The 15,240-nt window shown below is 48.8% G+C and overlaps 1 protein-coding gene across 2 annotated transcripts in view; it reads left to right on the forward strand.

The window, feature by feature from the left end:
* Positions 1 to 15,240, forward strand: part of LOXL2 (lysyl oxidase like 2) — a 100,579-nt gene that overhangs the window by 33,497 nt on the left and 51,842 nt on the right. For both annotated transcript variants that reach the window (XM_008151472.3, XM_028160608.2), the window contains exons 2-3: positions 1,799 to 2,226; positions 10,194 to 10,369. In XM_008151472.3, coding sequence (XP_008149694.2) covers positions 1,872 to 2,226; positions 10,194 to 10,369 — 531 coding nt within the window. In that variant the 5' untranslated portion in view covers positions 1,799 to 1,871. The remainder of the gene's footprint in view (positions 1 to 1,798; positions 2,227 to 10,193; positions 10,370 to 15,240) is intronic.

Raw genomic sequence — 15,240 nt, forward strand, 5'->3', positions numbered from 1 at the left:
CTATGAGCTAGATATAATTATCATCCCCACTTCACATACAGGAAACTGAAGCACAGAGAAGTGAAGTGTTTTGTCCAAGGTCGTAGAGCTAATAAGGGTCAGAATGAGGATTCAAGCTCAGATTATCTGGCTCCAGAATCCGCTCTTCCCCGCTCTGCTGTCCAGCCCTCCTTTCCCCGATGACAGGCCACTCAGCCTCTTTCCTGTTTGCCACGAAGAACCTTATGCCTCTCCTCTGTGCAGAGAGCAGGCTGCTCTCAGCCCCTGCACCCCTCGGGGACAGAGTCTATGAGCTGTCACCAGGGCCTGAAGGCTGCACTCTGAGGCTGCTCCTTGCAGAAGCCACAGTTCAGCCAAGGACAAGCCCTGTGTCCAGCTGTTCAAGGGGCTTTGCCACTGACCTTCTCACTCCGCGGCCTCGGTGGTCTCATGGTGCAGAGTATAAGACGTGCTGCGACCAGAGGCACGGTGGGCGTGTGCTGGTGTCTGAAGGCAGAGCCCAGGGGGTCATATGTGTGCGCAGAGGGAACAGCTGCCCAGGAGCAAGTAGAGACAGACTCCAGGCCTCCCGGTGGTGTTCTCAGCACCTGGAAGAGGCTACTTCCATCCAGATCAGCTAAGGTCCAGAGGGAGGGAGGACCTTACATGGGAGTTCCTGAGAGTCAGTGTAGAATTTCCCCAGCAGCTTGGGCCCTGGAATAAATTACCCTCTCATTCAAGAAACAGGTCCATGAACCTATGCTCTTCACTCTGGAGGAGCCAGAGAAGTCCGGCCCTTAAGAAGTTTGTGACCATGCCCTAATCTGTTTGGCTCAGTGGATAGGGCGTCAGCCTGCGGACTCAAGGGTCCCAGGTTCGATTCCGGTCAAGGGCATGTACGTTGGTTGCGGGCACATCCCCAGTAGGGGGTGTGCAGGAGGCAGCTGATGGATGTTTCTCTCATCGATGTTTCTAACTCTCTATCCCTCTCCCTTCTTCTCTGTAAAAAATCAATAAAATATATTATAAAAAAAAAAAGTTTGTGACCTACTTGGGGACGCCTGGGCAGGGTGAGAAGAATGTCTAGATACTAAGCCTGTCTTGGAAGCGGGATGTTGCCCAAGGAGGGATTTGAGTGGGCCCTGGAGATTGAGAGATGGAAGAGGTGGGGAGAGAGAGCTGGAGACCCCCTGCTAGCCCTTCCCACCTGCTCTCCTCCCCACCCCCCACCATCCCCTGTGCCCAGGAGGCCAACCCATGCAGACTCCACCAATGGGCTTGGGTTTGCCCCATGGGAGGCGCCGGGAAGGGAGAGAGGAGGAGGAGAGTGAGGCCAGGTATTTCTTGCCCCTGCCTCGGTTGCTGTGGGTTGGCTCTGAGACCCTTCACTAAGGCCCCAGCTCCAAACAGGTGGCCCTCTGAGCTTAGCCCCTCTCACCAGCTCTGGGGACCACGCCCTCCCTGCGCTTCCAGCCTGGGGGGGCCAACAGCGCCTCCCTATGGCCAGACCAGGTATTACCATTATCTCTGCTCCTGGCTCTGTAAATAGTCTTTTAAAACACTCTCCTCAAATTAAGTCTCTGTGGGCTGCTTCATTTTCTGCCAGGAACCTTGTGGGGGAAAAAGCCATTCAGAGATAGGGGAAGGTGGGTGGGCAGCGGGGGAGGGAGTGCACAGACCTTTCTGGCTGAAATGAAAGGTGGGAGAAGAGAGGAGGTTGGAGTCTCGACTGTGAAGGGCTTTCACTACTAAGCAGAGGAGTAGGAAGTCCCTGGAGATTCTGGAGATTTCTGTAACCTGCGTCTCTCCTCTCTTCTAGGAGGCTCCTGCCTGTAGCCCGAAGCACCCGCTGCCCTCCCCGCTCCGAGAGGCTGTCCAGCCAGAGGGTAGGCATGGCGAGGCCCGGAGGCCCCTGCCTCGGCAGCTGCCTGGCTGTGCTGTTCCTCCTCCCCTTGCTGAGCCGGGCGCAGTATGAGAGCTGGCACCACTACCCGGAGTACTTCCAGCAGCCCGCTCCCGAGTACCACCGGCCTCAGGTGCCCTCCGATGTTGCCAAGATCCAGCTGCGCCTGGCGGGGCAGAAGAGGAAGCACAGTGAGGGGCGGGTAGAGGTGTACTATCAGGGCCAGTGGGGCACCGTGTGCGATGATGACTTCTCCATCCATGCTGCCCACGTCGTCTGCCGGGAGCTGGGATACGTGGAGGCCAAGTCCTGGACGGCCAGCTCCTCTTACGGCAAAGGGGAAGGTAAACACTCTGTGCTCTGGAACGAGTGCCGCCCCCTGGAAACCCCGGAATGGGCTGCGTGCGGTTAGCCTGGGAAAGGAATCTGCCATTGCTGTCAAGTCTGAATTCCTGATAATTCCATCTGGGCAGCCTTCTGCGTTTGTGCAAGAAGGTGGGAGTGGAGGGGTGCTGGGGAACCCTACAGTGACCAACAGGCCTGCTTTGCCAGATTTCCTGGTTTTAGTGCACAAAGTCTGGTGTCCTCGGTGAACCAAACTGGTTGGTGCCTTAGGCAGGGGCTGAAGTCAGTCTGTGCTCCTCTCCCCCACATGTGGCCTGGCTGGGGCTGCATCGGCCAGCAGAGCTGGTGCCTTTCTCCCCACCGTTCTTCCAAGGACTTCCTTCTGCTCTTTCTCACAAAGGCTGCCCAGAGGTCACGTTCTGACTCTCCACACCCTCCTGTCCCTAGTTCAACACTCAGGTGCTATTTTGAGCTTTGCCATAGCAGGAACATAGTTGCTTTGGGTTAATTACCAAAGTTGGGATGGAGATATATATATACTAGAAGCCCGGTGCATGAAAATTCATGCACTGGAGGGGGGGTCCTTCAGCCCAACCTGCCCCCTCTCAGAGTCCCGGAGCCCTCAGGGGTGGGAGGCGACCTGGTGATCAGGGGAAGGTGATGCCCCATCACATCTCTGCTGCTGCCACTGCCAGCAGCGCAAGCCTCGGCCTGGCTCTGGTTACCTGAGCCTTGGGTGGCCCTGGGTGGCTGGGAGGCTGAGGAGATTGGGGGACTCCAGAGACAGGAGCGCAGAGCTGAGGCTGAGGGGACTGGGTGCTGCCATCTTGTGGCTGTGGGTGCTGCCATCTTTGAGGGCGGGGCAGTCAATTAGCACATTCTCTCCTTATTGGCTGTAGGCGTCGCCATCTTTGCAATGGCTTGAGGGTCAATTAGCATATTCCCTCTTTATTAGATAGGATAATGGAGAGGGGGGAAGAGCTTTGAGGGAGAGCAGGTGTTGGAGCCTAGAACCTGAGCATAGGCCTGCTGCAGACCTAACTAACTCTGCCCTTAAGCACAAGATGTTATTCCTCTTTGCCCTCAGTTTCCCACTTTGGAAGCTGGGCTCTCAATAACTTTTGAGCCCTAGCTGGTTTGGTTTAATGGACAGAGCGTTGGCCTGTGAAATGAAGGGTCCTGGGTTCAATTCTGGTCAAGGGCACATGCCTGGGTTGCAGGCTTGATCCCCAGTGGGGAGCATGCAGGAAGCAGCTGACCAATGATTCTCTCTCTCCCTTTCTCTTCCTCTCTGAAATCAATATATATATGATATATTATAGTAGAAGCCCAGTGCATGAAATTCGTGCACTCGGGGGGGCGGGAGGTCCCTCAGCCTGGATTGCGAGAGGGCACAGGCCAGGCCGAGGAACCCCACCAGTGCACAATCAAGGCCGGGGAGGGACGCGGGAGGTTGGCCAGCCCGGGAGGGACTGCAAGAGGGCTCCAGGGCATGTCTGGCCCATCTCCCACAGTCCTGATCTCCTAATCGGCTGGACCCCAGCAGCAAGCTAATTACTGGTTGGAGTGTCTGCCCCCTGGTGGTCAGTGCACATCATAGCGAGCGGTTGAGCGGCCTTAGCATATCATTAGCATATTATGCTTTGGTTGGTTGAATGGATGACCAGACACTTAGCATATTAGGCTTTTATTATATAGGATAGAGAACTTTTGAAACTTTCACAGTTTATGAGCCTAAATTGGAAAGTAAATTCAGAGGGAGAGCATTATTTTAAAAAAATAATAATCCAGAAGCAGAGAGTTGGCATCCCTGAGTTGGAAAAGCAACTTGGCTGCCTGGATGAAAGCAGAGGTGCCCAGAGTCTCATCCAGGACTAGTGGAGTAATGCCAGCTGACGGCATAAGCACCCCTGGGGGGACTAACCCATGGTATTCTGGGTTAGGGTCTGGGCTGGAGTCTAAGACCCTGTGGCTTTTGGAAACCTCCCAAGTGACTGTACATAGCCAGGTTTGGGGTTCATTGAATTAGATCATTGTTATGGCCCCTTGCAACCCTGCCTTTCTGTTATTCTAGAAGTTATCGGAGAAAGGAAACTCCATGTCATGCATGTCTCACTTCTGTGCAATTGAATATATCCTGTTGGAGTAACCACACTTGGAGTGACATGTTCTCTGATGCTGACTCTGGGTTCCTAGGCAGGGACCATAGTAAAAGCAGCAAAAATGAGTTAGCAAGTGCTGAGCTCTTAAACCCATTTCCTGTCTTCTTTACAAAACTCCAGACACTTCTCCATAGTCACACATCTCTGTTTATTCTGCTAGTTGAGTGATGGGACGAGGGGGGGGGGAGGGGGAGGGTAACATCAACTTTGTTTTCTATTCCAGGCTGTCTAAGCCTAAATATTTTATTTTATTATTTTCAATATTTTAAAATTGATTTTAGAAATAGAGGAAGGGAGAGGGAGAGAGATAGAAACATTGATAAGAATAACAATATCCATCCGCTGACCCCTGCACGCCCCCTACTGGGGATTAAGCCTGCAACCTGGGCATGTGCCCTGACTGGGAATCAAACTCATGACCTCTTGGTACATGGGTCAACGCTCAACTACTGAGCCACACCGGCCGAGCTAAGCCTAAATATTTATAACAAGTACTTTCCAATGACTGGGGTGTTTTTTTTTTTACAGTGATAACTTTATTTTATTTCTACACAAACTTAAAATTTACTTGTCATCAGACAAAATGGGTGTGGTCCCCCCTCCACTTTCATTTGCCCAGGAGTGGGCAAGGGGTGGCTGGAGAGGCAGTGACCTGGCTCAGATGGTGTCATTCAGGTTTGATGATGGGAGAAAAGTTCAAGGGAGTAGAGGAATTCAAATCATGGTCCACAGACAGTGCTGCGTGGAGGAGTGACGGACAGTCGCAAGCTGGGACCATTGGACTGTGGGTCTCTGCAGAGATTGCAATACTAGAAAAGTCTGCTAGAGAGATGGGGTAGGGACATGGGCGCAGGGCACAAGGATACAAATGGAGATGGGGGGCTACGGTTATTGGTAATGACAAGGTCTATGGCCATGGGTAGTAGTTGATGTAGCATGGAGGAAAGTCACTAGCGAGAGGAGGTTGAGTGACAATGAGTCCAAAAGTACTGGAAAGGTAATCTGTGTGGATGTTGAAACCATCAAGACGTAGGAAAGAAGTATCCAAGAGAGGAAGGGAGAAACAGATGCTATAATAATTTAACTGTCCTCATGCTATCCACAGAAAGTGGTCAATTGATTTATATCATGGGAGACCTTTTATTTTTATTTTTTAAAAATATTTTTATTGATTTTTTACAGAGAGGAAGGGAGAGAGAGGGTTAGAGAGTTAGAAACATCAATGAGAGATAAACGTCGATTCAGCTGCCTCCTGCACACTCCCTACTGGGATGTGCCCGCAACCAAGGTACATGCCCTTGACCAGAATCGAACCTGGGACCCTTCAGTCCACAGTCCTACGCTCTATCCACTGAGCTAAACCGGTCAGGGCTCATGGGAGACCTTTTAAATGTAAGTATTTGATTTAATCAGTTAGGATTTTTAGCACTGGGGTCATAGTGGGAACTCAGTCAATATTAGCCGATTGATTCATGTCGATTTGGGAGATTATTAAGAACAGGTGGCAAACAGTTCGTGGCATAGTGACCAGAGACTTCGACCAGGCTGGAGGGTGTTCCCCTAGGCCCGAGGTCGGCAAACTGCGGCTCGCGAGCCACATGCGGCTCTTTGACCCCTTTGAGTGTGGCTCTTCCACAAAATACCACGGCCTGGGCGAGTCTATTTTGAAGAAGTGGTGTTAGAAGAAGTTTAAGTTTAAAAAATTTGGCTCTCAAGAGAAATTTCAATCATTGTACTGTTGATATTTGGCTCTGTTGACTAATGAGTTTGCTGAACCCGAGAGTCGGCTCTGTGGAAGAGCTGGGATGCGCAGCTGCGCCCCTCCAAGGTGACCCTCCAGGAGGGCTCACTGTCACCTACTTCCCTCAAGGTCACGGTGTAGTAAGGAAGTCAGGGAGCCCCCACAGCTCCTGGGTCTTCCAGCCTGGCCTGTCCACAGTCTTTTCTCCCAAAGCGCCTCCGAGCTCAGGGAAATCTCCAGCCCTGAGAGGGTTCTAGAGGGACAGCTGCCCACTGCTCACCGTCAGGATGGGTCTCCCAGCCACCTGAGCCGAAGGCGGTTGCTTTCCTCTGCCTGTCCTAGGTCCGAGATGGGATCTGGTTCCTGGTGCAGATCAGTGACAACGCCCGCAGGTGACCAAGTGAGGCCCCGAAGATTCTAACTTGAACAATTTGCATTTCCCTGGCAGCTCTGGTGCTCAAGTAGAAATTCATTTCTGATCTTCCTCTTCCCAGTGGTCTGTGGATTTGTTTATGCATCTCTTCTCCTCATGTCAGAAGCATTTCTCTTTTTAAAAACATTTTTAAATATATTTTTTATTGATTTTTTTACAGAGAGAAGGGAGAGGGAGAGAGAGTTAGAAACATCGATGAGAGAGAAACATCGATCAGCTGCTTTCTGCATACCCCCTACTGGGGATGTGCCCGCAACTGAGGTACATGCCCTTGACCGGAATCGAACCTGGGACCCTCCAGTCCGCAGGCCGACGCTCTATCCACTGAGCCAAACCGGCCAGGGCCAGAAGCATTTCTTAGGGTACGTGAGTGGAAAGGGAGAAATCAAGTTTTGCTTCTGATTGACTGGCATTTTGTGTCCAAGGTTTGACCCCCCATGTGACCCAAATGCCACCTTCCTAGCAGCTGGTAGATGGCACCTGTTGCACTGAGCCTAGAATCTGCCTTCAGTGGGCAGAGCCAGAGCTGGCCACTTTGGGATCAGGACAGTCTAGTTGATGGGCATTAAGTAAACAGGAAAAAAATTGTAATGAATTCAGGCCACATGAGAGTCCATGCTTGGTGATGCTGTCTTGGGCTGCGTAGAAGTTTGTATTTCTACCATCTAAGAAATAACGGGTGAGAAAGTGCAAAGGGTAGAATGATTGGGGGTGAATTGAAGCTTCTTAAGAAAGCCATTCTGCCCGGCCGGTGTGGCTCAGTGGTTGAGCAGCGACCCATGAATCAGGAGGTCACGGTTCGATTCCTGGTCAGGGGCACATGCCCAGGTGGTGGGCTCGATCCCCAGTGTGGGGCGTGCGGGAGGCAGCCGATCAATGGTTCTCTCTCATCATTGATGTGTCTATCTTTCCCTCTCCCTTCCTCTCTCTGAAATCAATAAAAAATTTTAAAAAGAAAGAAAGAAAGAAAGAAGGAAGGAAGGAAGGAAGGAAGGAAGGAAGGAAGGAAGGGAGGGAGGGAGGGAGGGAGGGAGGGAGGGAGAGAGAGAGAGAAAGAAAGAAAGAAAGAAAGAAAGAAAGAAAGAAAGAAAGAAAGAAAGAAAGAAAGAGAAAGGAAGGAAGGAAGGAAGGAAGGAAGGAAGGAAGGAAGAAAGAAAGAAAGAAAGAAAGAAAGAAAGAAAGAAAGAAAGAAAGAAAGAAAGAAAGAAAGAAAGAAAGAAAGAAAGAGAAACCAGTTCTTTGAGGTTAAGTTAGTTCCCATGAACACTCCAGGGGCTAATTGCAAACATTCCTTATGAGAAGTTAAGCAGACCCCGGTGTAAATTTTTTAGCTTTTCATGCTGCCTTCAGCCGTGTGCTATCTGGCTCCCCGTCCCCTTGCAAGGGTGGTTCCTCTCATTGCCGATGGGAAAAGGGCGCTGCTTCTTCCCAGCACCTCTGTTCCTTCAGCAGCTTTGCTACAGAATGTTCCCGGGAAGAGGCCGCGTCAACCATGGAGGGTCTTTTCCTTGCTGCTACTTAGCAAGACAAACATTGGTTTGTTGTTGAAACAGCAATCGGTTAGGGAGCATATGTTTCAGTGGCGCTTGATGGCTTGGAAACCGGGCCAAATTGAGAAACCAGTTGGAAAACCTCAGCCCAGATGTTTTCAATAGCTCTTTGTTCCCCTCAGTGCGGCCAAAGCGCTCCTGTTGGGGCCTGACCAGCCATCTGTCACAGTGGACACGTTTCATCAGGGCCTCGATGTCCGGAGACTGGCCCTGCGTCCTCCCTGACCTTCAGAGCCTCGGGGTCTCCTTGGTTTTCTCATCTCTACAATGGGAGTGTTTTTATCTGCTTCTTCCTGGCATCAGGGAAACAACAGTATTCATTGTTTTTCTGACTTACTGGGAGAAGGAAGGGGAAAGGGAGGTTGAAAATGTACCAGGAACAAGATTATCTCATTGAATATCCATGGCAACCTGTTTGTTGGGTGTCATTGTTTGCTTTGGAAATGGGGAACAGGCTTGTTTAAGTGGTTGACCGAGTCACGAAGTACCCAAGCCTGAGAGAGAAGGGGGAACCCTATTATCTGACCTCACCATATGGAGCATTAAGAAGCGTGAGAGGCTTACCTGATTTTGTTTCCTTTCATGTGGTAGTGGCACTTATAAAAATCACTATTTGAAAAACCCTGTAGTCCTTTAAAATTTTTTAATTTTAATTATGGTAAAATGCACATAACATTAAAAACATGCCATCGTGCCCTAGCCGGTTTGGCTCAGTGGATAGAGCATTGGTCTGCACACTGAAGGGTCCCGGGTTCGATTCGGTCAAGGGCACATGCCCGGGTTGTGGGTTTGATGGGGGGCGTGCAGGAAGCAGCCGATCAATGATTCTCATCATCAGTGATTCTCATCATTGATGTTTCAATCTCTCCCTCTCCCTTTCTCTCTGAAATCAATAAAAATATTAAACACACACACACACACACAAAACAAACATGCCATCTTGACTGGTTTCCAGTGTACAGCTGGGTAGTGTTAAGTACATTCACATGTAGGGTGACCATCTCCAGGACACTTTTTATCCTGGAAAACTGAAACTCTGTCCCCATTGAACAATCACTCCCCATCCCGTCTCCTCCAGCCCTGGCATCCACCATTCTATGTTGGTCTCTATGAATTTTGACTACATTTTGACTATGTCAGTGGAAACAATGTTGATTTGCCTTTTTGTGACTGGCCTATTTCACCCATATTGTGCATGTGTTAGAATTTCCTCCCTTTTTTTTTTTTTTTTTTAGAATTTCCTTCCTTTCTAAGGCTGAATAATATTCCACTGTATGGATATACCACTTCTTGGCTATTGTGAATAATGCTGTAAGACACATGGGTGTGCTAATAGCTCTTTGAGGCCCTGCTTTCCATTCTCCCGGGACTTGCTGGATCATATGGCAATTCTGTTTTTAATTTCTTGAGGGAGTACCATGCTCTTTTCCATGGTGGGTGCACCATTTTACGGTCCCACCAATAGCGCCCAAGGGTTCCAATTTCTCCACATCCTCGTCACCTGACTTCTGAAAAGTAAGGAGGTGGCTCTGTGGGTTAGTCTTGGAGTCAGTGAATGGAAGTTTCAGGCAGTGAGAAGAACACTGAACAGACCAGGGCACCAGGCTCAGGGGGTGGCCTGAGCTCTGCATCTGTGAAGTGTGACTAACAAGGTCACCTCATCCTCTTCCCTGAAGTATGGGGAAGTCAGGGGAGGTGACACAGGGAAATGCCTTCAAAGCCTCAGGTGCAGGATGGCTGAGGGGTCACGGTCCAGCCTCTGCTACAGGTGAAGGTGAGTCTGGCTTGCATCATATTATAACTAACATCATCATCATCATCATTATCATCATGTGACATCCGGGCTCTACGCTGATTTCTACCCTGATCATGTTCAATCTACCGCGTCCTTCTGGCAAGGGAATCCAGATGGTCTAGAACTATACGCAATATCATGCTAAAAATCAATTAATGACCACACACCGCTGCCAAGATTAGAGAAAAATTCTCTTTCTGTGTACAACTTTGGTGCCCTCCCCCTCCCCAAATTCAAACCTACTTTGACATAGTGCTTGGTTTTTCTCTTCTCTGCTTCCTTCAGGGCCCATCTGGTTGGACAATGTCTACTGCACTGGCAAAGAGGCCACCCTCGCAGCCTGCTCCTCCAATGGCTGGGGTGTCACCGACTGCAAGCACACAGAAGACGTGGGTGTGGTGTGCAGTGAGAAAAGGATTCCTGGGTTCAAATTCGACAATTCGTTGATCAACCACGTAGAGGCAAGTCGTGCTCTTGATGACGCCTTCATATGGATGTTTTCTTTTCTTTCTCTCTTTAATATGATTTTATTGTTTTCAGAGGGAGGAAGAGAGAGGGAGAGAGAGAGAAAAACATCAATGATGAGAGAGAATCATTGACCAGCTGCCTCCTGCACATCCCACACTGGGGATTGAGCCTGCAACCCAGGCATGTGCCCTGGGTCAACACTCAACCACTGAGCCACACTGGCCAGGCAGATGTTTTTGTGTTTGTTTTTTTCTACATGTAACTCACTTTTCACTTACTGATTTCAAGAAGTGTGTGAGCACTAAGGAGGGGGACCAAGCCAACATAAGTTGGTGTGGGGGCCGTTGAGGGAGGATTTTTGGAGAAGGGGATGCCATCAGTGGGGAAAGGGCATCAGTGGGGAATGGCTTGGGCAAAAGCACAGAGGCATGGAGGTGTGAACTGAGAATAAGCAGGCCAGTACTGCTCAAGGAAAATGTGAATCTGGGGGTCATGAGAAATGCAACTAGAAAGGTGGGCATGGACGGCCTTCTGTGCTATGTTCAGGAGCTTGCCCTTTGGACTAGGGAAATGTATTAGCTATCCGTTGCTACATAACAAGTTACCCCCCAGATTTTGCAGCTTCACACAACAAACTTTTATTATCTCACATAGATCGGAGGGTCAGGAATCCAGGAGTGGCTTAGCTGGTTGATTCTGCTCAGAGTCTGATGAGGTTGCAGTCAGGCTGCTGGGGCTGGGAGATCCTCTCCCCAGTTGACTCATGTGTTTGTTGGCAGGCTTTAGTTTCTTTCTGGCTGTCAGCGGAGGCCCCCTGGTCCTCTCCGCAGGCTGCCTACGTTTCCTTAAGACATGTCTCTCTCCAGAGTGAGTGATTTAAAAGAGAAAGAGAGAGGGAGCAAAACTTAGAAGCCACAGTATTGCCTAAGCTAATCTCGGAAGTGCTACCCCTTCATTTCTGCTGTATTCTGTTAGTCACACAAAACAGTTGTGTACAGTGTGGGAGGAGGTTACCCAAGGGAGTGACACAGGAGGTGATCACTGGGGCCATCGTGGAGGGGGCTACCACAGGGAAGTTGTTCCCCAATGTAGCTGGGAATCAGAATCACTTTAAAAATGCAGATATTAGGTAATATTTATAATGTTGAAATCTTATGACTCAAAGTTTTATATCTAAAATTTTAATTCTGTGTTATATATCATGAAAATTTTACCATGTTATCAAAGATTCTCCAAACCATTGTTTTTTATTAGTTGCCAAATATTTTATCTTATGAACCTGCTATAATGTAGTTATCCTTTCTTGCATATTGGACATGTGTAGATAAGTATACATAGAACTACTATACATATCATTGTTCATAGTCTTTGATTTTGTTTTTTATCATTTCAATAGAATTTTGGACAAGAAGTGGATTTATGGAATCATGGGGTTTAAACAGTATGAATATTAAAGTTTCTTGACATTGATTAAAAAAAATAGAGAAAACATTTTCTAAACTGTTGGTTCCAGCTGTGTATAAAAGTACAATTCGCTGTTTATTAACATGCAGACCCTGGGGCCCCCCTTCAGGCCCGCTGCATCAGAACCTCCCACTGTGGGGCCTGGTTATTGTTTCCAGCTCTTGCAGATGACTCTGAGGTTGCCAGCCTGGCCCGAGCCAGCATCTGGGAAAGGCAAGAGGCTCGTGACCCTTCTTCTACATTTATGGCTTCATTTCAGATTTATCTTTTCGACAAGCTCTCCACTGAAACAATGAAATTAGCAGATATTTATGGCACTGCTCTTCTGTGCAGGAAATGTGGGGCATGAAGCCAGAGGAGGAGGCAGCCAAGATGCCTTTCTCAAGGAACATGTTGGATGTCATCCCCCAGGGGCAGTGGGAGCTGCATGAGTCCAGGCCAAGGAGCCTTCCCTGTGCTTTAACCCCACGACTAATGCTGAAGAAAGGTGACTCTTGAAATTGCCCTATTTGGGCTTCAGAGGAAGTTCTACCCAGACTGTGGTCTTCATGTTTCCTCTCATGACTCACACGGTCCTGCTCTTTTCTCATATATTCCTAGAGCATGCTGGGAACTTGTCCAAGCCTGCACTGTATTATAGGATAGGACCTTTAGCCTTCTCTCAGCTGGCAGGATGAGACCACCTCTAGCCAACATTCTTCAAATGCAATTTTTTAGGAATAACTAGAAGAGATTCTTATAGTTGACTAGAGGCCCGATGCACGAAATTCATGCAAGAGTAGGCTTTCTTCCGCAGGCTGCCAGCACCGACTTCCCTCTAGCACCCGGGACCCGGGCTTCCCTGCAGCAGCTGGCAGGCACCCGAGACCTGGGCTTCCCTCGCAGCCCTGGCTTGTCTAGAAGGACAGAAGGACATCCTGGAAGGACATTCGGTCCAATTAGCATATTATGCTTTTATTATTATAGATGTATTTTATTTAGAGCTCCAGGTACTGATGACAACTTTGCTTTACCATGAAGTCTATGATTTGGGCTTTTCCAACCCAGTTTCACACTTTTCATCTCCATTCTTCATAACCTCATACAGAATAATTAGCACCACTTATATGTATCCCATCTTTCCAATGAGATTAGAAGCTCCTGGAGGGCAGGGGTTCTATCTAAGTCACCATTTTATCCAATAGAAATAATGCTAGGTACCTAATGGGAACGATATCTCCAATTCCCAAATGTTCTTCTTCCCAGGAATGCAAACCAAAGACCATTATCCCCGCAGGTGAAGAGTCTCCCAGGATGAAACATCAAACTAAACAGCAATGAGAAGTACATAGAAGCAACTCATTCCTTTACAGCATGGCCCTGCCTACTAGGACAGTGAGCTTCTGTATAACATCTTTAACAGGCCTCTGTTCAGCCTAGAACCTTATTGATTGTCAAGTGAAGATCCAGGCTTCTGGGCATAAGAAAGTCATTGATGGTTTGAAGCAAAAGGAGGTAGGCCAAAATGTGCAAAAATGATCTGGAAAAGGACTCTGTGAATACCATTTCAACAGAGAAGTTTTATTGGCTACCTCTATGGGCACTTCTAATGCTGAGCATTTGAAGGGGAAATAAGGTCATATGAAAATCGGGTAGAATAGGTAGATACGTGACTGAAAAAATATGTTGGACAGTACTTTCTCCTTCTGGAAGGGTCGAGAATCCATGGTAAGAAAGCTTGGTACCTACCTTTCTGCTGGGCATTTGCTGGGTGTCTGCTGCTTGCACATCACAGTCTGGGACACCCATTAGGGAAGGAAAACTTGGCCCTTGTCCTCCAGCCCTTATAATCTGAGAAGGCAAGATGCATGCCTTTGGGGACACGGGAAGGAGCCTAGATCCTGAATGAATTTACAGTAACTCAGAGAGGACTACCTGGGGGACATCGAGTTGAAGGGCTAGATGACTTCCACCATCTTTCAGACTCTGCCCTTTCCTAGAAGGCCTCCCTCTTACCATCTACAAATCGAGCCAGACTGGTTCTCGGGAGCCAGACTGGTTCTCAGGAGCCAGATGATTGGTTCCCACGAGTCAGACTGGGGGCTCTCATGTCCAGCCACAAGACATTGAGGAAGTTTTCAACTGATGGGCAGTGCCCTGTACCTCTTCCCTGTGGTGTCTGATGAAAGTAGGTCATGAAAGGGCACAGATCTCAGTATGTCTGAGGAGAGCCTTTGAGAGTTGCCAGAGAATTCTTCCATCCAGGATTTCGTGGCTAAAGCCTGTGCTTCCTGGCAGAGCTGGCCCGATGGGCAGGGAGCCGCCCAGACCACCTAAGGGGATTTCTGTGGGCTGCTGGAAAGTTCCTCTGAAATACCTCATGTAATAGCCTGTCAGGAGCTGAAGTCATGGAGTCACTTCTCTTGGCTAAAGAAATGTCTCTTTTTAATGGCGTGGACGAGAGGACAAGATAGAGGTTTGGTGGGCATGCCAGTGGGTGGAGACACAGTGTGCTGACTAATGGTACCCAGGACAGCTGCTGAGTGGCCAGTGTGAACACAGGGGATGGGCTCTATGGTGTCTCCCAGGGCTCCTCTCCTGCTTCTCCATCATTAGCAGAAATTTACATGGAGATTAAGATGAGTACTGATCAAATTCATTTTAGACAGAAAACCATGAAGGTTGTTGGTATAGAACAGTGGTCGGCAAACCGCGGCTCGTGAGCCACGTGCGGATCTTTGGCCCCTTGAGTGTGGCTCTTCCACAAAATACCACATGCGGGCGCGCACGTACAGTGTGATTGAAACTTCGTGGCCCATGCGCAGAAGTCGGTTTTCGGCCTGGGCGAGTCTATTTTGAAGAAGTGGCGTTAGAACACTCAAGGGGTCAAAGAGCTGCATGTGGCTCGCGAGCCGCAGTTTGCCGACCACTGGTATAGAACATTATGGAATCAGGTTCAGAAAAACCTCAGTAGGTTGAAATGATAGGCCCTATAACATATTAGGGATGAATAGAAGGTCCTATATCAAGGTTAAGGGTGCGTGGGGGAAGGGGGGGCGCGACCAGCCACAGAGCAAAAGCTATGGCACGTGACTGAAAAGTGTTAATTATATTTAAAATATCCCTGAAGGGGGTTGGTTGATTAACAGCTCAGTATAAGCCACAGGGATGATATGGCGGCTAAAAATAAAGTGAGTATAAACCCATACATTAAAAGAAGAGTTATTTCCCTAAAGTCTTTGCATTTTGGACCAAGAAATGAGTGCAGGGTTCAGTTCTGGGGCCCTCTCTCTCTCCTTTTTTTTTTTTTAAATTTCTTTATTGATTAAGGTATCACATATTTGTCCTCATCCCCCCATTCCCATTCCACACCTCTCCCCACACATGCCCCCACCCCCCTGTTGTCCTTAACCGCTGGTTA

The sequence above is a fragment of the Eptesicus fuscus genome, chromosome 6 (genome assembly GCF_027574615.1).
Source record: "Eptesicus fuscus isolate TK198812 chromosome 6, DD_ASM_mEF_20220401, whole genome shotgun sequence".
NCBI lineage: Eukaryota > Metazoa > Chordata > Mammalia > Chiroptera > Vespertilionidae > Eptesicus > Eptesicus fuscus.